Source organism: Rhinolophus ferrumequinum, chromosome 4 (assembly GCF_004115265.2).
Source record: "Rhinolophus ferrumequinum isolate MPI-CBG mRhiFer1 chromosome 4, mRhiFer1_v1.p, whole genome shotgun sequence".
Taxonomy (NCBI): domain Eukaryota; kingdom Metazoa; phylum Chordata; class Mammalia; order Chiroptera; family Rhinolophidae; genus Rhinolophus; species Rhinolophus ferrumequinum.
Genome location: NC_046287.1, coordinates 90604715 through 90623654, shown reverse-complemented (window position 1 = coordinate 90623654; position 18940 = coordinate 90604715). Strand labels below are relative to the sequence as shown.

The 18940-nt window shown below is 41.1% G+C and overlaps 1 protein-coding gene across 8 annotated transcripts in view; it reads right to left on the bottom strand.

Moving 5' to 3' along the window:
• Window positions 1-965: 965 nt before the first annotated feature.
• The window catches only part of RUBCNL (rubicon like autophagy enhancer), a 39818-nt gene continuing 21843 nt past the window's right edge, over window positions 966-18940 (bottom strand). For all 8 annotated transcript variants that reach the window (XM_033105028.1, XM_033105024.1, XM_033105023.1 and 5 more), the window contains 10 exons: window positions 18160-18258; window positions 17645-17705; window positions 16958-17090; window positions 15721-15866; window positions 14626-14690; window positions 8765-9003; window positions 7754-7815; window positions 3974-4127; window positions 3269-3359; window positions 966-2041 (listed from right to left, as the gene is read on the bottom strand). In XM_033105028.1, coding sequence (XP_032960919.1) covers window positions 1932-2041; window positions 3269-3359; window positions 3974-4127; window positions 7754-7815; window positions 8765-9003; window positions 14626-14690; window positions 15721-15866; window positions 16958-17090; window positions 17645-17705; window positions 18160-18258 — 1160 coding nt within the window. In that variant the 3' untranslated portion in view covers window positions 966-1931. The remainder of the gene's footprint in view (window positions 2042-3268; window positions 3360-3973; window positions 4128-7753; window positions 7816-8764; window positions 9004-14625; window positions 14691-15720; window positions 15867-16957; window positions 17091-17644; window positions 17706-18159; window positions 18259-18940) is intronic.

The following is an 18940-nucleotide window of genomic DNA, read 5'->3' as shown; positions in this document are numbered from 1 at the left end:
AAGCCACTTCTCTGTTCTAACAGGCACCTTGCTGGGAGGGTGGGGAAGAACCATGTCTCAGACAAATAACCAGAGGAGTTATTTAAATTGCCTCATTCTTCCTCAAAATAAAAAAAACAAAAGCATCATTTCCTGGCAGCTGCTGTGCACTCTTCCTCAACAACAAAAATGTGTCACGCACACACTCACCAGTGCCTTACAAACACAGCACCTGAAACAGAGAACTTCAAGCAAAGCAACTTCCTCAAGTCAACGCAAGGCCGGGTGACAAGAGCACTCAACCCAATGCTGCAGACTTAGGTTAGAGCAGCACTCACAGGTTAAAGATGGTTTTGCTCATATCATCTCAAGAAGATACCACAGATGTTCATATTATCTCAAAAAGATACCACAGAAGTAGGGGTAGAATATGGGCTTTGGAGGCATGCAGACTCAAATGCAATCCCAGCTCTACCATGTACCACTCATGGGGACCTAGGTGAGTTATTTCTCTTCTCTAAGCCTCAGTTTCCTTACCTGTACAATGGACATACTGACATCAACCTCAGAGCTGTTATATGGAATGTCAACATACCACTCTGACCCTGGATCTATAAAAGGGAATGAAAGCTATGGGTAAATAATGGGGAAGAATAAAACATTGCTTTAATTTTGATTTTACTACATTTCTATTTAAAAGAGACATGGCTTAAATAACAAATGGCACACACCTTTGGCAGAGACATTGCGATGGAAAAACAATGACAGGATGAGAAGACACTCATTTCTTTCATGTGCTCAATATTATCCAACTGAATTACACACACACACACACACACACACACACACACACACACGGGACTGGATGGGGTTAGGGGACAACCTGTACCACTGTACTGCCGGCCTACGCTGTTTGAGTTCATTCAGAGTAGGTTTAGTTAGGGCATGTGAATCCTGGGGGATATCCCATACTCCAGACTGAACATGTGCCAGGGAGGGACCGACCCCCAGAGCCCTTTCTCAAGTACGAGAAAGTATATATGAGGTAGACAAAAAAAATAGGCTCATATGTTTGTAGAAAGCATCTAAGAAATATTAGGAAAAAGGAATTCATAAAGGTTTAGTGATTCATCTCAACTTGCTAATTGATGTCTATGATTTTAATGTTATTACTAGAATCACATTGTTATGAACAGTATTTTCTCACAGCTTATTTAAGTCTTCAAATACTTTATGTTCAATTTTACACGTACAAGACAAAATCCTAAAGGGCAAGGATGAGGTTCTACTCACCCATGCATCCCTTGACTGAGGTTGTGGAATAGACATGACAAATACAGGTTTGATGGGCGCCATCTAGAGGCAACGGCTTCGAATGGCACCTCCACACATGGCTAAGCAGCTCAAACTCAGCTTGAATAACGTACTGTGAAAGTAACGTGTATTCCCTACACACATCCTGGAATAAGTAAAATCTGTAAGACTGATACAATTACAAAATGGCATTTAAGCTGAAAATAAAAGCTGAGCAAAGAGATTTTTGGTTGCATTGTTATTCAACAAAAGTACCAATCTGTTTCACAGAACAACCTTTACAGGCAGAGGAACTGGGCAATTCACCTTATCAGTTACAATTCATAAAAAAATAGGTTTCAACACTAGTTAAACACAACTATTCAAATACAATATAAGTATCAAAACAAAACTCTTAAAAAAAACAGTAGCAGCAAAAACACCGAACATTTGTAAACAAAATCACCAACTACAACCCTATGCTTAATAACAAAGAATCTGCATTCTTTTAAAATTTTAAATACATAATAAGAGAATATTGGCCATTTTCCTTCTTAACATACAGTAGTCGATACCTAAAACAATGGTATCAATAATAGACACAAATCGGTGTTGTCATAAAGCGTGATGAACAGTCTTTTTCACAGTACTTAGGGGCATCAGGTCGCTGCGGAGAGCAAACTTGCCAAACGTCTCCTAGCTGTGATCCTTGCACACCGGGGGCACTCGGCAGACTGGAAGCACTGCTTGTGAAAGCAAGCTCTGCAAGCTGCAAGGAGGACAGCCGTTAGTAAAGGACCTATCTTGTTTTCTCACATACATACAGACCACTTATCCCCATTCTGAGGAGAAAGAGGGTCTGAGACCAGAAACCACAGTCTTCCCGAAAGAAATCAGGCAGTTTAGTACTCAGAGGGTTTATAAAGTCTCCAATAGGTCATGAACATGAGGCTCACAGAGCCTGATGAGTGGATGCCGCAGTGCCCAAGGGCCATTCCCCCAGCTGCTGAGAGTATTGGTGGCCGATGGGTCAGGAGGCCATGTCCCTTCTCTGGAAATGGCCCTAACTGGAGAAAGCTGCCTCACTCAAGGTCATGTCCCCCTGCTGGCACCAGACTGCATCAGGTGATTGGTTAATGAGGGGTTTAAAGACTTGGCTTGGCCCCTTGTCCACCATTTGGGACAATGCTAAAGCCATTCTGGCTTCAGAGCTCCCTGTGAGATGTGCTGAGCCTTCACTGCAACCAAACCACAGTTCCACCTCTCCTTCTGCCAGATCCTGCTGTCTTCACACCCCATGGGTGTTGAGCCTAAAGACATGCCCCAAGGAACTTTCTGCATGCAAATCCTGCCTCAGAGTTTCTCTGCTATGGAACCCACCCTGCAACACTGCTTAATGAGTTAGAGGAGGCAACACTTTAGTGGTTTAAGAGGAGGGCCCACTCACACCCAGAGTAAAGGCAGAATTCATTATGAGATCTCGCCCGTGAAACAGTTCAGAGAGCATAGGATTTCCTCAGACACTAATACAGCAGAGTTAGATAGTAAATGTTTTAGGCCCTAGAGGCCACATGGTCTCCATAACAACTACTCAACTCTGCCATTGTATTGCAAAGAAGCCAGAGGCAACACTTCCCATAAGCCTTGGGCACGATTATCAGTACACAGCCAATTATAAAACCCAGAGGATGCAGCTCGCCCTGGTGTAGAAGAATTGGGGCACAGGCAAAACAGGGACTACCTCCTCCCTCCAAACCCAGTACCAGCAGACATCACCCTTTATCCCTGCCCTACGCAAATACTCCTTGCTGTGTGCCCAAAACTTTATTAGCTCTAATCCAACAAATAAGCACACTTCAGTGTCATTATAACTTAAAGAAATGCTATTAATGCTATTAAGCTTAAGTTAATTTTGTGCTTAAATTATTAAATTTATGTTAACTTTGCACTTAAGTTATTAAGCTATTAACTTTACGTTATTAATTTATTAAGATACCTGAACATCTTCTACACGTTGCAGTTTGAAATGGGAAAATGACAGTTGTACTCCGGCAAAATTCACAAATGAACCCCTTTCCTTGACACAGCTGTAAGAGGAGGAGTCAAAAAGTTAAAATCTTCATTGGTAATGTTTCTTTTGATGGAGAATCTAAGTCACCACTTTTACAGAACTTTATAAGCATCAATTTTTAAAAGTCTATGATGCCAGCCTCTAGAAGGAATAGAATGCTATATTCTGCTGCAGTAAATGAATCAGAACAATAAATATGTATTCGTTTTACATGGAGAAATTTCATATCAAGGTGGACTGAGGCATGAGAAGAAGACAATGATTTTAAACATGTATTCTTAAACGAGCTAATTTTGTTTCTGATAACTGCACTACAATTCTTCAGTCCCTAGAGACAAAGAGCTCCTGTTCCACGTGGATCCTGAGTCCATGTGGCTGTATTAGGGCAGATGGGGGTGCAGGGAGGCCCCGAGCAGGGCTGGGCGCCCTGACCAAGACACATGGCCCAGGCTTGCCTCCCAGCTCTGCTACTTAACAGCTGTGCATCTCATTTTTCCCATCTGGAAATAGTATTGTCAGCACTTCCCTCAGGGTCTGTGAGGGTTAAATGATGTAAAGTGCAGAGCACCCAAAACAGGCCCTGATGCATAAAGGAGAGCTCAGGGACACACCTACCCCTGCGAACCTCACCTCACAGCAGGCCACGTGTTCCAGGGAAGCTTTCAGAACATCCTTAAGCGAAGACACCAGCAGCCCTTTCTTAACCCTGACCAGGTCCTCCAGGGAGAACAGGTGGAGCTCATCCGTCAAGTGTCTGGGCATCTGCTCAAACTCCTTTAATGTGCTGCCAGAGAGGAAACAAAGGATTCAAGGACCCACCCACACAGAGGCTGGGGTGGGGTGGGGGGCCGCAGGCAGTTGTTTTCTCCTGGCACCCACACTTACTTTAATTAACTCATTAAAAAAAAAAAATAGTTCTGAGAACAAGTTAACCTTACTCATTGCTTTACATTTTGCAAGTTCACTTGGAAGCCAAGAAGTTAAAATTCCATAAATGCTGATCTCAAAAAACTGAATGATCAGAGAAATGTGTCCCTTGCAGCCTGCCCCGGCACACACCAAACAAAAGAAAACGGAGTATTATTTCAAATCTTAAAACTTGTACTGAGATAAAACTCACTAATTTACTGATAACTGCTAAATTTCGAGGCCGTCGCTGACAGTTGTCCCAGCCGGCAGAACTACTGTTCCTGAGCAGGCCTATGGCTTCCAAATGCATGACCCTAGCACCCAGCTTAAGACTCAGGTATCCAGCTGTGGGCTGGTCACAGGCACTTGGATGTCCCGAGGGCTTTCAAAACTGAACGTAACTGTCTCCAAACCCTCCTGATCCCCTCCTGAACTCCCTAAATCAGTGAGTGCCTAACTACATACACCACATTCCCAAGCCAGCAGCTGCCTACACTGGACTGCCATTCTAGTCATGGCAAACCACATGCAATTTCCCATCTAGCCTGGGGAGCCGGCTCACATTGTGCTTCCTCCCCAATCTCAGGCTTTTTTTCTGGAAGGCTTGCCTGATCCCTTCCCTGCCCCATCCCTTAAGAACAAAATACTGCCTCCTCTGCTCCCTCAGGGCTCCCTGCACATGTATCTAACACACAGTCCAGGGTGAGCTGTTGAGCTAACTTTCTCCCTGGACATAAATGAGTCCTGTTGATTTTTTTTAATCTGAAGCACAGAATGGATATTCAAGAAATTTTTGTAATGGTAAGAACTGTGGGTATTGTTACATGTTATAGACAAGAAAACAGGTTCTAAGAGGTAATTAACACATCACACGAATGCCATAAGGTAGAGCTCAAAGCCAAATAACTACACAAGACATGCTCCTCTCCAAAAAATTTAATTCAAAACTCATACATCACAATTAAATAAAGATAAGAAACTGAAAGAAGCTTTAAAATGAAACATTTTTTTAAAGCTGTGATCCTATTATAACAATTAATCTTAACTTCTTCTAGTAACCTCTTTTTCCACTTAAAATTTTCTATCTCAGTCAAAGAATTCCTTTATTGTCACGCCTTCCAGAAACCCCCCTTCTTGAAGTTTATGCTAAAGACATACCTATGGATGTGGGCAGACATTCACCTAAAACCTAGTTTTGCTTTTCTTAATTAAAAAAAAATGTTTAATTACAGTTGACATTCGATATCACCTTGGCTTCTGGTATACAATATAGTGGTTAGACATTTATATAACTTACAAAGTGATCCTGCTGTAAGTCTGGTACCTCCCTAATACCATACATAGTTATTACAATATTATTGACTGTATTCCCTATGCTATATTTTATATCCCTATGACTATTCTGTAACTCCCAATTTGTACTTCTTACTTCTGTCATCTTTTTACCTAGCACCCCCCACCCCAGGTCCCTGCCACCTGGCAACTATCAGTTTGTTCTCTGCATCTATGAATTTGTTTCTGTTTTGTTTATTTTATTTTGTAAGATTCCACATATAAGTAAAATCATATGGCATTTGTCTTTCTCTGACTTATATCACAATATGGAAGTTCCTGAAAAAATTAAAAATAGAACTACCATACGATCCAGCAATCCCAATTATGGTTAATTATCTGAAAAAAATCCGAAACACTAATTCAAAAAGATATATGTACGCCTATGTTCACTGCAGCATTATTTACAACAGACAAGACCTGGAAGCAACCTACATGTCCATTGATAGATGACTGGATAAAGAAGAAGTGGTACATACACAGGATGCCAAAAAAACGTATACACACTTTAAGAAAGGAAAAAAAAAACACTATTGAAATTGTAATAATATATACTGATAACAAAAGATGAATACAAGTCACATTTGACTTCTGCAATTACAAGAGGAGCTCAAAGGTTACCGTCAGCGTCCAGATACTTCTGATTACTGCGAACTACTGTTCGAGCAATGTTGACCATCTCTGGAAATGTGTATACATTTTGTTGGCACCCTCTGTATATACATTGGAATTTTACTTGGCCATAAAAAAGAATGAAACCTTACCATTTGTGACAACATAGATGGACCTAGACAGTATTATGCTAGGTAAAACCTAGTTTTTTAAATAACAAAAGATATTAAAAATATATCTTAAGATCTATTAAATGTTAAAAATCTATTAGGTTAAATATATAAAGATATTAAAATCTATTTAAATTTTAAGATATTTAAAATCTATTAGGTTAAAAAAAAATCTATCGATAATAGGATTATACTTAAATTACCACCACATCATAGTCTAGAATACTATACAGCCAATAAAAGTTAGACATGCCTCTCTATTAGGAGGTTTTACAAAGCCATTGGTACACCTGTGCTCACAGCAACACTATTTATAATAGCTAAAATGTGCAAGCAACCCCCACCTCCCGATGGATGATGAGAAACAAAATGTGTCATATACATATGATGGCATATCGTTCAGCCTTAAGAAGAAAGGACATTCTGGCACACGCTACAACTTGGACAAGGCTTGAGGACATGCTAAGTAAAATAAGCCAGTCACAAAAGGACAAACACTGTATGCTTCCACTTATATGAGGTACTGAGTCAAATTCATAGAGACAGATATAGAATGGTGATTGCCAGGGCCTGGGGGGAAGGGGACTGGGGAGCTATTGTTTAATGGACACAGAGTTTCAGTTTTATATAATGAAAAGAGTTCTGTGGGGGGACGGTGGTGACGGTTGTACAACGTGATTGTACTTAACCCACTGAACTATATACTTAAAAATGGTTAAGATGGTAAATTTTATGTTATGTTTATTTTACCACAATTTAAAATAATAATAATAATAATAATAATAATAAGAAGAAGAAGAAGAAGAAGAAGAAGAAGAAGAAGAAGCAGCAGCAGCAGCAGCAGCAACTGGCTAGCGCTGTTTCATCCTTTTACTGACCCATTTTTCTTATCAAAGTAAATTTACTACTAGTGGGTTAGAAGGTCTGGTAACTTTAAAGGAAGGGTCTGCATTCCCAAGGAAAGAAACAAGGTGATTATAGTTGGCCCTCTGTATCTGTGGGTTGGGTTTCACATCCAAGGATTCAACCATACACTGATCAAAAATATTTGAAAAATAAATCCCAGAAAGTTCCAAAAGCAAAACTTGAATTTGCCATGTGCCATGCACTATGCTGAATCCATACGAATGAAGTGATGTGTAGGCAGACCCTGCTGTAGCCTATATGCAAATGTAGGTTATATGCAAACACGATGCTATTTTATATAAGGGACTTGAGCATTTCGGTATCCATGGGGGTCCTGGAACCAATCCCACAAGATACCGAGGGATAACTGTACTGTGCCAAGAGGCCCTGTGCGTTGGAGGAGCTGGACCACGAGGCACAGCGTAGAGGTTATCAGTCTTCCCAACTCCCATACCCAGACTGTCCCAACCAACAGTACTACCTTTCAGCAAACCTGCAGGTCTTCAACATCTTCTTGATCTGAAATAGCTGCTCCTGAATTTCCTATGTGAGAAAGCAAACAGGGGGAGATTTAAACATGATACATGATACTGCACGTGTATACATTAATTAAATGTTATTTCCAACCTTGAAATACTACAACTCTATAAAACAAATCATTGAAGTCCATAGCAGGGGTTCATGACTGAGTCCAGAGATCCACAAAGGGTTCAGGAGGGACCAGGTTTTGTGGACCCTAAAGCTTATACAACATTGGGAACTTACTTTAAGAAAAACATACAACTCCATATAAAAGAAGGAGATCCTGTCATTTGCAACAACATGGATGAACCAGGCGGACATTATGCTAAGTGAGGTAAGCCAGACTAAGAAAAAAACTGCATAGTCTCTCTTATAGGTGGAAGCCAAAAAAGTCAAATACATAGAAGCAGAAAGTTGAATGCTGGTTCCTAGGAGTGGGGAAGTGAGAAAAATGGGCAGATGTTGGTCACAGGGTACATAGTTACAGTAATGTAGCTTGAATAAGTCTAGAGATCTAATGTACAGCATGATGACTGTAGTTAACAATACTGTATTGAATACTGAAACTACGTTAAGAATAGATTTCAGGTGCTCTTACCACACACACACACACACACACACACACACACACAACTACCATATGTGAGGAGATGGATATGTTAATTGACTAGTAATCATTTCATTATGTATATCAAATCATGTACACTTAAACATGTACAACTTTCATTTAAAACATTATAAACAACATTCAAAAGCTATGTATAAATGCAAAACTATGCATAAATATAAAACTTGGCTTGGGGCCTTCACAGTGCAGGCGAGCAGCCCTGAAGCCTAAACTCCATCCACTGGGCAGCAAATCCACCCCTCAAAGGGTCTGTCTGGATGTGCATTTGCCACCACAGGACCCTTTCAGCCACTGGACTGGATTTCCCCCCCCCCCCCCACCCCGGAAAGGACAGCTGCTCACCCTCACTCTGCCCAGCTCCTTGGCCTTCGCATACAGACTGTAGTTGACGTTCCGCAAATTGAAAATGGGCTGGTGCCATATGCTGTCCAGTAGGCGTTTGGAGAAATTGCTGACGTAGTACTTCCTGAAGTCCCACATGGTCAGGATCCGTGCAGGGATGCAGGACTCCGAGTGTGAGTGGCAGCAGTCACAGAAATACTTGCCCAGGTATTCGCAGTACCGGAGCCGCCTCGCAAACTCTGCGGAACACACAGCACCAATCAGCTGACGCTGAAAAGCTACCCCGGCTGGCCCCACCTCCAATTCCGCCAAGGATCAAGGCTCAGATGGCTGTTGACATGCTACAAAAGTCACACTCGACCTCACAGCAGCTGGGAAAGCTCTGACAGTGACGGGAGGCCTTCTATCATGGTCATTCATGAGCTTTGCTTTTGTGGAACAGATGTTGGAAAAATAGAACCTTCCCAAATGCTGCTGGATTTAGAAGTTGGGCACTATAAATTTCAGTGTTGCGCAAAGAGCATGAGATTTACGGTCTGGACGTTGGGTGGGATTCCAGAGCCGAACTTTCACTGGCTGGAAGGCTAAAGGCAAGTCGGGATCTCTTCAGGCTAACTGTCCCGAGCCACAGAACTGGATTACAGGATATCATGCATAGGAAAAGTGCTCCGTAAATTATAAAGCACTATATGTACACTATTGGAAAGAAGCATCCAAAAGAATTCCTGGATAAATCAGTGAGAAATAAAATACAAAAATGCACAAAGGCTGAGAATAGGCAATACACGGAATGAAGAAATACAGGTAACCAGTAAGATGTGAAAAACACTTCATCTCAGTAACAAAGACGTGCATATCAAAAGAGTGAAATACTTGGTTTTGCCTCAGATTGTCACACAGTTAGAGGATCCAGAGCTGGGGAGGCACAGAGGGGGCACCCATTCACAAGAGAGCGACCCCTGAGGAGGACACTCCCGTGGTACACTTCTTAACTGTGCAGTGTGAATCCCAATGCTGTGGCATCAGACAGACACGCTAACATGCACACATGGAGATACAGAAAGGTGTTCATTACAGCACATGTATAACGAAGAAGAGGGGGCAATCTAAATATCCGTTAAATAAGTATGGTGCACTCCACAGTGAAATGCCAGATAGCCTATGAAACACATGAAGAACATGGGCAGTGGGCATACAGTAACAGGTATGTATCATGCGATCTTGATTTTGTTTTTAAAAAATACATACACAGTTCAAAAGGATGCCCACCCAAAAGTCAACTGCAAGGAGGGTGGAGGAAAGGAATTTTGCTCTTTGCACTTTTTAATTTGCTAAAATGAACATGCATTGCTTTTGGAAATAGCTCCGATAAAATATACTGACAAGCAAAAGGTATACAGACCAATGCCTGGGTACTCGTCACCCAGCTTAAAGAAGAAAACAGCAATTCAGTTAAGTCTCCTATGGTCTATTTAAGAGGAGCCGAGGCCCATATTTATCACTCACCATTTGGCTCATATTATTAGGTTGGTGCAAAAGTAATTGCGGTTTAAAAGGTTAAAAAAAAAATTGCAGAAACCGCAATTACTTTTGCACCAACCTAATAGTTGGCACATTGTGAGGAATAAATGAAATAACAATGGCAAAGCAGCTACCACAGTACCCAGCACACTATAGATTCTCAACAGTTTCCCTATAACAACTTTACGATTAACAAGGTCTGAGTGACCATACGAGCAAACCTTTATGAACACTAAGTCAGTGTCATGTACCAGTTAGTTGTCTTACATACACCGTATCACTTTGTGCTCGAACCTCTACCGGGTCAGGACTATTACTTCCCCTATTGCACTGAAGAAAGCACACTGCAGGGAGGTTAAGCCACATGCCAGAGACATACAAAGAGTCAGCAGGCAAGCAGAATTCCAACCCAAGTCTGGACTGGGGAAGCTCCAGGTTTCAGCCATAGTATTCCACTGAACAGGAGGGCCAGGAGCTAAGGCCTTTGCATTTGCACAAATTATCTCAAACCTAGGTCACACTCAGAGTTGCTTTGTAAATACAAAGAAACACAGGTGATTCTTATTATCTGAGGGTAGTGAATGTTCTACAAAGTAGCCACGAACCCTGAATTAGTGAATACTGAACATTGCTCCTGGGGCAGAGTGGGGGGGAGCAGGGGGGTTCCTGTGAGTCTCCGAGAACAACATTGTCATCAACTGATCAATACAGAACCTTGTTTTATGTGTGTTTTCTGTTTAAAGACACAGTATTCAACATACTGTTGATTCTTATCCCGGAATTCCGGGCCAGCAGCACTCTAACTCATGCCTAAGGGAAGCTTATCTAAGGCGCACATTTTCTCTGAAGATACATCTCAGCCTTCTCGTGGTGAGGAACCCTGGACAGCACATTAGCACTGTGCTTAGGGGCATTTTAAACAGCTAAATCACCAACAGAAAGCTCAAAAATATTTTATTTTATTTTTTTAAAGGCACTAAACAGACTGGAAAAAACCTGTTTTACTGTAGGAGCTAAAACAAGGCAGAGCACTGCTTTGCTCAGCTTCAGCTGGGAACGTGTGCATCCAGCAACTCAAATTTCAGGTGACTCAAATTTTTCAGTGTTTTGTGCCTATCTGTGAATGACTGAAAACACAACGAGTTGGATTTTGGAGTTACAAATAAATTTTAGGGAGCAGGTGAATTCGCAAATATGGAATTTGTGAATAATGAGGCTTAACCATAAGTACATATGAGTATGTACATACGAGTACACTATTATCAAACTCTGAATTAATTATGTGATATCTCTTTGGGGTGACAAATTATCTGTTAAGAACTTAAGTACCTAGTAATTATGTCTGGGTTCTCAAATTTGAAACTTTGAAAAGTCTATTGCATTGCATCTGTTTTCCACACTGGATGAAGTTCTCTGGTGCGCAGATAACGAGTATGACTTTGCTTATGATAGGGCCTTGGTACATTTTATATTAAACGGGCAAAAGGGGAGCTTATACCCTGGCCTCTGAACTCTATGTTTCTGATCAAACTTAGTAATATGAAGAAAAATGAGGACAGAAAGGGTCTATAAATTTTCCGGATATAATTCATCTTTCTCTAACATCTAAAATCCTAACATTCCAATATCCAGTCACTCATTCATCAATGAATGTATACTAAGCATTCCATTATCAATACAGAATAAATTATGTCTATGTCTTTTGGTTAAAACAGAACAAAACATCCTAAACCACTGGTTTTTAACCAGGAGTGATTTTTTCACCCCAAGGGACATTTGGAAATGTCTAGAGACTTTTTGGGTTGTCAGAATGCGGAGCTGCTAGTGGCACCTAGTGATGTTGCTAAATATTCTACAATGCACAGGACAGCACCCCACAACAAAATTAATAGGACTGAGGCTAAGAAACCCTGCTCTGAACCACAACTGTTCTCATTTTAGGAAAAGTCAATATCATAGGAAAAAAAATAGGAGGCAGCAATTTTAAAACAATGCTGACGAATAGAACTTTCTGTGAGGATGGAAATGCTCTGTATCTGTGCTGTCCAATAAATACAGTAGCTGCTAGCCACATGTAGCTACTGAGCACTTGAAATGTAGCTAGTGTCACTGAAGAACCGGGTTTTTAATTTCAGTTAATTTAAATTTAATTTTAAGTAGTCACAGGGGACAATGACTACCATATTGGAGAGTGCAGTTCTAGAATACAGCTGACTAAAGAATAACCAAATGCAATAGATGAAACTTGGTTGGAACCTGGATGGAAAAATTAGCCATAAATGGCATCTTAAGGGAAACAAATGAATATGGACTAGTATTAGACAATATTAGAGAACTGCTATTTTCTTCGGTGTGATACCTGTTCATAATCCTTATCGTTAGGATCTGCTGAAGTCTGAAGGGTAAAATGTCATGTTGTCTACTGCTCACTTTTCAAATGTTTCTGTATGTGTGAGAACGGAGAATACAAAGGGGACATGAAAACTAAATTCAATGTGGAATTCTGAATTGGACCCTGGAACAAAGAGAATGAAATTCAGAAAAGTCTGTAGTTAGTTGACAGGATTGTACCAATGCTAATTTCTCAATTTTAATAATTATACTATCATTATTATGTTAACATTAGGGGAAGCTAGGTGAATTGAAGGGTACACAAGATGTATGTACTATTTTTGCAACTCTTCTGTAAATCTAAAATTATCTCAAAATAAAGTTTAAAAACATTATCCTAAGAATGTCTACTATCTTTGCAACTCTTTGTAAGTCTAAAATTGTCTCAAAATAAAAAGTTAAAAAAGCATTATCCTAAGAACTATAAGAATTTCATAGGAAAAGTCCAAAATGGTTTACATGGTTGATAATACCTCCACAATCTATGCTCTGCTTATCGCTGCAGCCTGTTTTCTTCTCTCAGTCTGACTCTCCAGTCACACAGGATTTCTTTGCAATAGCCTCTGGCCCTTTGGAGCGTGGGGTGGGGTGACTCCCTCCACCCCACTCCCACACACTTCTGGGGATAATCACTTACAAAATTTCTCACTCCCAGCCCAAGCTCCATCAAGTTCCCTTGCTGTAAATCCCATAGCACTCTTAACTTTCTCTTTCTCTGCATTCATCTTCCTTGTTATCTACTTGGCTGATGACTGTGCCTTCCTGTAAGCCAGCTCCACGAAGGAAGGACCATGATTGCATCAACAGCGCAGACACACATCTCCGTGTTGGTATAAACTCAGGGAAGTACTTGAAAAGTTAGTGGAATCATAGTCATGTGTTCATAGTTTCTAACTTGTACATTCAATATTTACGAGGCACCAGAATACAGTGGTTCACCAAATAGACTAGCTGGGAAGATGAGTTATTTAATTGATGTGTGGCAGGCATTGTCATTCAACATGGAAGAAGAAGCCCAGATGGATTTCTTCTTTCTATTTTGATTTCTTGAGGTAGAGGTCCTCAAAGTCTCTTTCCTTCCAAGATGCCTATCAAAGGCCAAGGGAACCCTTTCCAGCAAAGCTCGTCTTCCTGGCTTTCCACAGGTCAGTCCTATGGACACCCTCAGTGCAGAGCAAGTGATTCCCAGTCTCAAGCGGTAACTTTTATTCCTGACTGGGGGAAGCCTCATTTTCTAGGCCTCAGCTGGCCCAGGAATGATCCCCTCAAGGCCAATTCCTCAAACCCTCTCAGAGGAGTTTGGATAGCTCCTTGGTAAGCCATTCGATCATTCAATGAATTTATCTTCTGAGGACCAACTGTGCGCCAGGTACCCTTGTAGAAGCAGGGGATAAAGCAATGAATAAAACAGACAACACATCTTAGAGGAAGACAGACAATAATAAGAAAACTCAGTCAAGTCTAAAAAGGTATTTGAGGAAGATAAGTCCTAGAATAAAATAATAAGAAGGAATGGTAATATAATGCATACATTTGTATGTTGGTGGCAAGGTGGACATTTTCAATAGGGCACCCAGGAAAAATCTTCTAACTTTTGAGAGAAGATGTGAAGGAAGTAAGGGAACCAGCCTTGGGGATGTCATTCCAGAGAGAGAAAACCACGAAAGCAAATCCAAGTCAGGAATGAGCCTGCCACCTTCAAGGACCAGTAGGGAGGCCACGTGGCTGGAGCTGAATGCCCAATGGGGAGGGAACTAGAAAAGTCTGAGAGGCCAGTCACATAGCGTTGTAAATCACGACGGCCTCTTCATGAAAGAGAGGGCAACGTTACAAAGCTCTTACACTAACTTCTCTCCACAGGCATCTCTCACACATCAATGCATTGCCCAATTCCATTATTCTCTGCCCTGTTATCACATAATAAGCAGGGAGTCCATTTCTTTACTTACTAGGTTCTATTTGAGTTCCACAGCCAGCACAGAAAAAATTCTGGGCTGCCACCACGAGATCCCTCCTGAGTACAGAAAACAGTAACAGTTAAAGTTCAGAAAAAAAACAAAACAAAAAAACAATGGAGCATTTGTCACTGATTAGAAAGTGGACATCATGATACTTTCCTTGGCTTGGGAACTTAATTTTCTTTTTTTTTTTTCATTTGGGAAAAAATAGAATAACTCACTAGAGTTTTCTAGTTGAAATCCCTGGGTGTTTTAAAAGCCCCTGCTACCACCAAAGCAGAAGTCAGAACCACAAAGAACACTTCCACCAGGAGTCTGCAGAGACTTGTCACCGTACATGCAGGATCCTCTTTCCGGAGAGGATAGACACAGGTACACAGGAAGAAGGTTTGCGTAGCCATGATACAAAGAGGTGATGCACTTTGGAAGTTCACAAACGGATCCAAGGAAATAAGAGATAATGTAAGATCAAACTATACAACATTTCTGGTGAGAGACAGTCCAATGAAGTGTTTTCTATTGAACTGTGGGTGCCACGATTTCACTTGTGATTTAGAAATACTGAGAAAGTTGCGAAATTTTGTTATAATTTAGGGTCAGCGACAATGGTCACGGTAAAAGTATGCAGAACCCTACCCATGTGCCTTTTAACTACAAGAACTCTCCCCAGGATTAAATTTCCTTTAAAAAAAAATGTATTCATTGATTTTTATTCCACATTGCAATGGAAAATAGAGCAGCCTAGTCTTTTTAAATTATTGTATATGATTTTTCAGGTTCAATATGAGCTCCTTAAAAAATCCCCTTTAAGCCTATTTGATTTTCAGTTGCTATGTCATGTTCATAATTAAGGACACTTAGCTAAATTCTCAACTTGTCAGAATGTACAGAGAGCCCCCCAAACGCCCATGATAAACAGGGTGCCGAGAAAGCTAACTCAGAAAAATATGCCCAACTTTCCTTTTCCCAAAACAAATTTTCCTTTGTCCCTCAGCATTCCTTCACCTATTTCCACAAAGCATCAGGTGGGAACCACCAAAACCTGTTCTAACTGGATGGGAGTCCCAAGCAGCAACCCAGACATACTTGAGCGGTGGGTGGACATCAACTATGACTTGAAATCTCGGGGGTGTCCAGTCTTTGGTCCCTCTGAGCCTTGACTTAAATTTAATTTCCTTTACAATGTCCACACTGGATTCAAAGTCTTGCCGGAGACACTCTTCATTTACAACCTGCATGACACGGAAGGGGACTTAGGAACAGCTTAAACATGCATATTCTAGGAACTGATATTAAAAAGGCATTCACAGATGTGTTTCTATCATTACAATTTACCATGAAAAATTAAAACTGCTTTCAATCAAACCAAGGGACATGGCAGGCAAGAGCCCTTCGTGGGATCTAAAGCCATCCTGGGAAACATTGCTTAAAACAGCACCCAGATGAGATCACTTTTCTGAGGTTCTTAGTTTTTTGAGTTATTTGTTTCCAGACTTCAAATGACGGTAAGTAGGTCACTGTGACCTGGAATGCTTTCATGCACAGCACAGCCTTATACCTCTTAGTCAATGGGCTGACAGATGCTGTCAATTAGAACCCCTGTAGTTGTCAGACTTACCCAGAAATAAGCTCTTTTAAGCCCATTCCCCTGTCTGGCTCCCCTCAGAACCCTTAAGCTTTCCAATTAGAATTGAAAATCCAAACTCCTCAAATTAGTATTCTACATCCTGCACAATTGGGCCACTATCATTCAAGCCTTATTTTCCAGGAAGATCAATGACCACCCCCCAACACACACACAGATACACACAAACACATGTTATGCAACCATACCAAACCACTTTGCTCAATAAACACCCCAACACACCTCCGTGTTACTTTTGCTTCAGCTGCCTTTTGCTTCCCTGCATTTCCAGAGTGCTTTTAGCCTTTGCCACAAAGTTTTCTGCCCCCCGGCCCCAGAGGCTACATGCTGTCAGAGGGAAGAGTATTCCACAGGGAACCAGCACAGACTTTCAAATTAGGCAGCCTGAGGCCTGACTCCTGTTCTACCACTGGCTGGCCCTGCAACTAACACTTTAAGACAAAAATAACAACAGCGTCTACCTAATAGGATCCTTATGAGGACTAAAATGTGAATTGCTAAGCACAGTCCCTGGTGCATAATAAACACTCAGTAAATACCAGATTTATCCTTCTTCTTTGTCCTTCCCCAACACCCAGCAACCATACAAGGAAACGCATACATGTCTGAAGTGAACAGCAGGCAAAATGGGAGAAATTAGGAAATCTCAATGCAAGGTCAACTTATTTTTATACTTACTATTGAGCCAGCTGCACTCAGGGAACCTGCCAGCTGATAATTAACTTGTGACAACATCCAACACTTCCGGAATACTCGGTATAATTCTTTGGCTATTAGCTCAGCAGAATTGAAGTTTGGCTCATAAGTGACACTGAAATGTAAGAGATGCAGAAAATTAGAAAGTATATTCATGAGGAGTATGTTAAGGGTCTTCTTCAGGTTTTCAACTGTCCTTCCCTCTCCCAGAAAGTCAGAGGAGGTGTCATAGAAGACCATGCACCAATCACGCACCAATGGTTGTCCTACTCAACACAATTCCTCCATGCTTAACTGAACAGCGCTTATTTATTGCGGGTGCCATGACTGGGAGATATGGTGAAGAGAGCACTGGATTTACAGTTGGAAGACCTGAGTTCAAGTCCTACCTGTGTTATTTGACAGCATTGTGTCAGTTTCTACATCTATAAAATGCTATAAAATGGGGTTTAAAAAAAAACCCACCCAGCTTATCCGGGAAGATTAAATAAGAATGTATACAAAAGTCTTTTAAACACTATAGAAACTTGAGTGGTTATTATTTTATTTCTACATAGTAATCCCTGTCATTGGAACTGGCTAAAAATGGCCTGAGGTGTCAGAGGCCTGGAGCGTCTCAGAGGTGATGGCCCAGGGGTCTATGAGAAAGAGGATATGGAAGAGAGATACCTCTTAGAGGAGCTGCAGGGACATCCACAGGTTTCTGTGATATTGTTAAACTCTCCAAGTTCTGTGGGAAAAGAAAGAGTAGCGAAGTTTTAGTCTGTTTCACTTAGTCATTTTATGAAAACAGAAAAATAGCTCCCTGCATTTCAGAAAGAACCAGTTTTCAGTATCTCCACACTTCAAGCTCTTTTAGCTTTCTATTATGAGATTTCAGCTAATGACCAAATTTCAAAATATACTCATCTGAAATTTCACCAAAATATAATTGAGAGGCCAAACTGATATCAGACCATGATTATCTGCTTTTGCATTCAATTCTACAAGTGAGATGGGGAGATTCACTACCAAGACATTTAAAAGAATGTCTTATTTTTTCATATCGGGGACATAATCTGATTTTGGGAGAAGTTTCTCGGAATGCCACAATACTGCGGTATTGCGTGTGATCCATGTCAGTATGTGGGGGAGGGCCCAGGCCACAGGCATCCAGTCACAGCTGATGAATTCCCAAACCTTACCTACAACAACAAATTCATCAAGGTCACATTTGCACTCTTTCACCACATCACAGTAAATAGGTGTTTGAACCACTGGGCTGACCTGTAACACAGCACAACCTAGGGAGAGACAGGAAAGGGTTTCACCAACAAGAAGAAAAAGGTACACAACCTGAAATACCCAACTGTATCGAAACTGGGGATCAAAAGGGCTGAGGTTACTTTAACAGAATTTAAAACTTCGGTTTGAAGAATTACAAAGCTGCAAGGAGCTATTTTTCTGTTGTTCCTGCATTCACGATGATTAAGTCAAATAGACTGATGAGTGTGAGAGGGTTCAAAAGAGTAATCTGCCTACTTTCACCTATGTGTGAAAATTTCCATAATACAAAATTTTCAAAAATGAGAGGAGAAAACAACAATCTCAGCTTCACAGTGAGGCCAAGAGTATATGTAACATAAACACTGTACTGCGTTGAAACGCCCCCCACACTCCCCCACTCCCCAAAACCATGTCTACCCAATACTGGGAACGTGACCTTGTTTGGAAATAGGGTCTTTGCAGATATAGTCAAGATGAGGTCATACTGGATTAGGGTGAGCCCGAAATCCAATGACTGACATCATAAAAAGAGGAAAATAGAAGGCCGCGTGAAGAGGGAGGAAGAGACTGGAGTGGATGTGTCTACAGCCAACGCTCATCAAGGATTGCAGGTAACCACCAGAAGCTGGGAGAGAGGCCTGGAGCAGATTCTCCCTCACAGCCTCCAGAAGGAATCCACCCTTCCCACAACTTCATTTC